General features: G+C 41.7%; 1 protein-coding gene across 1 annotated transcript; it reads right to left on the reverse strand.

Moving 5' to 3' along the window:
• Positions 1–4,418: 4,418 nt before the first annotated feature.
• On the reverse strand, positions 4,419–6,758 carry RAG2 (recombination activating 2). Its single transcript, XM_090032955.1, has one exon. It carries the CDS (start codon positions 6,756–6,758, stop codon positions 5,154–5,156), a length of 1,605 nt encoding a protein of 534 aa, XP_089889081.1. The 3' UTR covers positions 4,419–5,153.
• Between the last annotated feature and the right edge of the window lie 245 nt (positions 6,759–7,003).

The raw sequence follows: 7,003 nt of genomic DNA on the forward strand, positions 1-7,003 counted from the left end.
CACTTGGGCACACAATCCAAATAGTGTGTGCAAAAATAGAGCCCATTAAAAACAAAAAACAAATGTGTAGCTCAAAGAATCTCCTAGTTAATTTGAACTAGCTTAATATCTTGGCTGAGTATCTTCTCCTGCATATCCTTACAGCATCAGAATCCTGGGGAACCAGCAGATGCTGGTAATGAAGTACAGTGTCTATCATATCTATGCCATTGATTCAAATTCAGCAGGTTATTCAATTTGGCTTAATTTTTCAAAGCCTTTGAGCATCTGTAGCTCCCAACAGCTTTGGCAGATTTTTACCTTTGACATTAGACTAAATTACCATAGTTCTTGTTAGCATTGTCTATAATACAAAGCTCTATCACAAAACAACTTCCCTGGTTAGCAATCTCAGGACAGAGGCCAAGAAGCAAAGATGCTTAGATTTTGAACTACTACATCAGTCCAGAAGTGACCACTTTAACTCAGTTTATCAAAATAGCTTGCTGTTTATGAGTGGTCACAAAGAGGGTGAAGGATATATGACTGCTACAAGTTTAATTTACATAGTAGAATGTTTCCTCCTTCCACAGATACATATATATGCATGGAAGAGATGGCAGTTTATTAACCAATTGTATTTTTTTCAAAAAGTGTGCATTGATTTTGGGTGCTCCATTTGGAGCATCCAATTTAAGTTCACCTTATGGGACCTGATTTTCACAGGGTAGCAGCTGTGTATGTTCTCAGAAGTCAGGCCCCTTTTAGTTCTCTGAGGCTCAGCACCCCAAATCAGAGCACTCAGAATTGCTAGTCATTTTGGAAAATGTGGGTTTAGGGTTTTTTTTGGTAGCACACTGATTTTTTAAATATAAGAATGGAGGTACCTTGGCAGGGAGATGTGTCGGAGGGCTCCAATGTCACTGTTATGCTATGCCTGTTCTGTGGATAGAGAGGACACTTCATATTGCAGGCACTTGTTGCAAGCACTACAGTCAGTAAATAATTCTCTTAATAAAAACAACATAGTGGGCTCTGGGGGTTTTGCAGAGGTGCTTTAATTAGAGTGGCTCTAAGAGCCGATTTATTTAAAGCACCCGCAGCATTTCATGTATTCAGCAGTCCATGCTTCAAAATGGCAGCAGGGTCACTTTAAAGCTTGTTCAATGAGCTTTAGTTAGTGCTCCCACTGCCATTCTGAAGCACAGGGACACTGCTTACACAAGATGCAGAGGGTGCTGCAGTGCACTAATTAACATGCTTCAGCAGATTCGATTAATCAAATCTGTTCCAGTGCTAGGGTTACCAAACCTCCAGGATGATTGCCCTGGAGTCTCCAGAAATCAGATATAAATCTCCAGGATACTGCTGAAAGTCACCCAGGAGATAAATGATAAGGAATCCATTAAAATAAATATTAAATGTTGAATCCAACTTATATAGTAGTCCAGTGGGTTTTTAAAATGTAATAGTAATGTGCATTTTCCTTCCTGATGTAAAAACTTTAATGGAAGGACGGGCAATTATTTCAGGTGGAGAGCTGCTTATTGAGTTTTGGGAAGCCACTGAGGGCCTCATGACAGGCAGCTGGGGACAGATAAATATAAATTTTCTAAATTTTTTAGGGGGCCCATGGGCCAGATAGAATGGCCTGGCAGGCCGCATCTGGCCCCCAGGCCACATTTTGCCCACCCCGCTTTAATGCTATTATGTCAGGTAATGAAACCTCCCAGAATAGGTTCAAACAGAGTTGGCAACCCTATCTGACATGCTGTAATTACAGTGCATTGGAACAGCGTCCCCACGCATCTACAAGCACCCTATGTTCCTAAATTGGGATTGGAGGCCAGAATATTGCCTACTGTGGCTACAAAACTTATAGGTCAGATGGGTGCAGATATAGGGGAGATTTATTCACCTATACACACAGATTTATTGCATTTATCTGTTTGATCAACCCTATATAAAAAAGGAACATCTTCTATTGATTAGCCATCTTTCAGAGCCTAACAATGCTTTCCCACAATACACATCTGCCTCCCTGTGTCATCTGAGAGAGATAACACAATTCATTATGTTGTCTAACCTTAAAAGCTACATTGAGCATTTCCGCAATAATGACTGATGACCATTGATCTCTTTGTTTGTCTGTTTAGGATATTGTTTCACACCTCTCATCACTTCCTTTTTCTACATTAACTGTACTCTTTGACTTGTGATTTAATACCCATCATGCTGATTTTCACTTGGAAGCTGGCTCATGGTTCTCAAAGCAATCTTGTTCTTTTTTTTGGTACTAAATGTATACAGTATTTACAAAAGGCTCCACATCAATATACCATTTATTAGCACAATGGACTGGATTCCTTGACTGGAAAATGAGAAGGCCAGGTTCTGAGCTGCTCTTCTTAGGTGGCACAGCTCAGGAGTGGCTGGGGTCAGAAGGGGCTTAAGAGAGGGCTTGTCTGATCTGGACTCATGTATATTTTAGATTGCTCTGGGTGGTGATGTATCCCCCCCGTGTAAGTTACAGAAGCCATAGGGCTTCTTTTAACATATTGCAGCCTCTTCACAGCTGCCATACTCTATAGTTCAGAGTAGCAAGAGAGTTTTGGACTAGTCTTCCAATTTTAATTTAGTAATTCTTCTGACTATTATCTCATACTGAAGGAGGTGGTGGTGGAGGCCTATGTAATAAGGGTCACATATGCCAGCTCCACGTTAAGGTTATTCTCTGAGTACTTTAGGCTTGCAAATGTTGATCTGATAGTTTGCTTTGTTAAAAGTGATTGGAAGAGTAATAAAAATAAATTATGAACTTGTATAAACTGAAATAAAAGAAACTATAAAAAGTTGGTAAAACATTGTGCTAATTAACTTTGAGCATGTATTTTCCAGTTTGAATTCAGTCTTCTCTTTCTGCTTTGTCTGAGCTGCAGTTTACATTTTAATGCTTTCCAAATGCTGCAGAGTCACCTGTGGGGAGGATAGTTTCATAGTTGGTAGGGTCGGAAGGGACCTAAGTAGATCATCAAGTCCAACCCCCTGCCATGGGCAGGAAAGGATGCTGGGGTCAAACGACCCATGTTAGGTGATTGTCTAGCCTCCTTTTGAAGACCCCCAGGGTAGGAGCCAGCACCACTTCCCTTGGAAGCTGGATCCAGATCTGAGCCACCCTGACTGTGAAGTAGTGCCTCCTGATGTCTAGCCTGAATCTACTCTCAGTCAACTTATGGCTGTTATTCCTTGTTAGTCCTGGTAGAGCTCGGAGGAACAGGGACTCTCCCATAGCCTGCTGGTCCCCCTTGGCCAGTTTGTAGATGGCCACCGGGTCCCCCCCTCAGCCTTCTCTTGTGGAGGCTGAACAGGTTCAGGTCCCATAGCCTCCGCTCATAGGGACTGCCCTGCTGCCTCCTGATCATGCGAGTGGCCCTCCTCTGGACCCTCTCCGTGTTGTCCATATCCCTCCTGAAGTGCAGCGCCCAGAACTGGACTCAGTAGTCCAGCTGCGGCCTGACCAGTGTCACATACAGGGGGAGGATCACCTCCTTGGACCTGCTCGTGATGCATCTGTGAATGCATGACAAGATGCGGTTGGCCTTCCTAACTGCCTCTCCACACTGCCGGCCCATGTTCATCTTGGAGTCAATAATGACTCCAAGATCCTTCTCTGCCTCTGTGCTGATGGGAAAGGAGTTCCCCAGCCTGTAGGTATGCTGCTGGTTCTTCCTCCCCAGGTGCAATACTTCTCACTTGTCCATATTAAAACCCATCCTGTTCTCATCTCCCCACCCCTGTAACCTGTCCAGATCTAGTTGTAGCCTGTTTCTCTCCTCCACTTCTCCCACATCTCGGTGTCATCCGCAAATTTGAACAAAGTGCTTTTCACCCCCTTGTCCAAGCTGATGAAGATGTTGAACAGTGCGAGCCCCGAGGACTGAGCCCTGGGGAACCCCACTGCCCACATCCCTCTAGGTTGAAAATGACCTGTCCACCACCACTCTCTGGGTGCGGCCCTCCAGACAATTTGTGACCCATCTGTGTAGGCATCAACACCACAGTTGCCTAATTTCTTAATGAGAATGGGGTGAGAGATGGTTTGAAGGCCTTCCTAAAGGATGAGATAAGTCTGTGGCATGGGACTCAAAGGAAATTATGAAAGTCCTGCTCAAAGTAAACAAATCCTTTTGAAGTCAATGAGAATTCTAGGCATGAGGGAGCTGCTAAATCAGGCCCTTTATTAGATCTGATAGACATTATAAACAACTTTTAGCCTTTGCAGGCAAATGAAGACAGCTATTTCCAACTTGCAATTTATAGTATTTAATCATCAACAGAGTAGGTGGAAAAACATAGAAAGCTCTTTTTATTAACACTTTATTAATTCAGTATATGCTTTAACAGACACAAACAAGTTACATGTTGAGCTAATTGAAATTTTTCATGAGTTAGCCATGAATACCACCTTTAAAAATGAAATAAAACAAAATAGGTAGTCTGATTTTTGGACAAGCAACCTAACTTCAGCTGCCCATCACCTCTGAAAATCAAAGATCAGGTACCAAAATTAAGCACCCTAAAATGAAGGATTCCCAAATTAGAGGCCTTTTGAAAATGTCTTAAATTGATACAACAGACCTGAGCCACCACTGCATCAGTTCAGTTTAATGCCAGCATAATTTATTTGATTGTAGTTCAATAGATTAGCATAAAACTAAAGTAATGAAGCCAGGAATTTATGCCTTGTGTTTCTAGTTCCACTGACTGAGATGCCAAAACTAAACGTGTGACAACATGTTCCAGAGTCTAACTCTATTCTTCACACCAGATAGGGCCTTACTCTCCATTCTATCAAATTCTATTAAAGTTAGTGGGTTATTGTGGATTAAAGTTATGTAAATTGAGCAAGGCTTTTAGGATCTGGCCTTTTGTGTTTTTTATAGCTCCTGCACAATGGAGCTTTAATTCTGATTGTAACCCCTGGATGCTACTATAATATATATTAGCTCGAGTTTTTAAATTAGATTGAAATTGTCTAATAATTACGATTAAAAATAATAATAAAGAGCACACTACTAGGATCTCTAATATTCAATATACTTGCAACCATCATTGGCTATCTTTGGCCTGTGACCTTATTTCATCTGAACGAAACATTAATCATTGGTGCAAATCTATTCAAATAACCGCCGAAGAAAGGATTTTTTCACTGGTGCTGTTATCCTCATGGTTGTTTTTCTCCGTAATGGCTTCATGGGCTGTTTTTTCAAAGGCAGCACTTTCTTAGGGGTTTGCAGCCCCTTAGCAAAATCCACATGCTCATTGCAGAAGTACTTGATATTAGCTTCTGAAAGATGTAAAAGCATGTCTTCAGACAGGTCCATACACTGAGCATGGACCCAGTGGCCGTCTCCATTGGAACAGAGGATCATAGCTGGTTTGTTCAGTTCAGTTGAATAGAATGGCACCCAGGTGTTAATGTCTATATCACATTTGGCAGAGCAGTTTATCCAGTAGCCTGTTTCTGATTCATCATCTTCATCATCCTCATTGTAGGTGTCAATATCATCATCATCAAACCTGTTGGCTTCAGTGCTAAAACAGAACTCTTCTGAATCTTCAAATGGAGTGGAGTCCCCTGGGTCTTCTGTAGATGTCTGGCTAAAAGTTTGTGCCGCCTGTTCTTCCTCTTCCTCACATTCTGCTTTATATCTCAAAATGTAAAAGTAGTTTGCATCTGAAATCAGCTGCCTGTTGTCCCCTGGTATGCCCAGCAAGATAGCCCCATTACCCATATTACTACCAAACCATATCTTGCAGTGCTTAATATCTGGTGTCCAATCTGGGGCTTCCCTTTCCTCAATCTCTATTTTGTTGTCTTCTACAGTGACTGTGTTGCAAACCATCCTTTTCTGGTTGTCAGCCATGTAGCCCCCGACAATGACAAACTCTTTGTTGCTTGTCTGTGTAACAATAGCACTGGATACAGAAATCCCCCCAGGCAAGATGGTGCAGCTCACAGCAGGGCTTCCCAGTGGGAGGTCAATTTTTAATCTGTACAGGTTGGGTGGTCTAATGTTATTTTCAAGGGAGTGACCTCCTAAGATATAGATAGTATCATTTCTAGTAATGGAAACATGGAAAGAAAGTCCATCCTGAAGCTCAGGAAGGACATATGAGGTACAGCATCCAAACCCCAAATCCACCAAAAACACATGAGGCATACAATCTACCACACTATTCCATTTTTCAGTGGTCCTTTGTTCAAAAGGGACATACGATCTTCCTCCAAATATAACAGTCATGCTTTTACCTCGGCTATGAACTATATTAACTGTATGGCCATACCTAGCTTCAGGGACATCCCCAACTAACTCTTTCTCAGTGCATTTAAAAGTGCACTTCTTGCTGGACTTACTTACTATACTCATAACATAGATCTTATTGGAAAGGTCATTATTTGGTGTTTTCCCACCATGGATGATGTATTGACATTTCTCAGACTCTTCATTGCCTTCAAGAATGCAGGTGGCAGGGTAGCGAAGAGGGGGAAGGTAGCATGACTCCTTGGAAAAAAAAGCAGGCTTCAGTTTCATCTCATTCTTTTTTAAATCAAGGAGGAAAATGCCTGTGGGACAGGATCTCTTTGGCCAGCCTTTCTGTCCAAAAAAGAAGACTTGCCCATCAAAATTCAGAAGAGAAAAGCCTGGTTGAATCAAGGATGAATTATTAACAGTTGATATAACCTGTAGGGACATGATGTCAGGTGACTGGCTCATTTTACGGTCAGAATCTGGAAAAAAGAGACACATAAAACCACATGAGGCATTGCTTAAACAGGGACAGCTTGATTAAATCAACAACCAATTGGCTATGTGACCTTATTAGTTAGTCATGTCAATCCTGCACCTCTGTTTTCCTTTCTGTACAATAGTGACGTTCACTCAGCTTTGTAAAGTGCTTTGAGATCTAGAAATAAAAAATGCAATATATTATGACAGCTAAGTTAAGAACCAAGTAAGAC

The sequence above is a fragment of the Crocodylus siamensis genome, chromosome 2 (genome assembly GCF_052110815.1).
Source record: "Crocodylus siamensis isolate JL-2025a chromosome 2, ASM5211081v1, whole genome shotgun sequence".
Classification (NCBI taxonomy): domain Eukaryota; kingdom Metazoa; phylum Chordata; order Crocodylia; family Crocodylidae; genus Crocodylus; species Crocodylus siamensis.

What these genes read in the sequence shown, in the direction of transcription:
- RAG2 (XM_090032955.1), bottom strand. Translation starts at nt 6,758, where the DNA reads ATGAGCCAGTCACCTGACATCATGTCCCTACAGGTTATATCAACTGTT.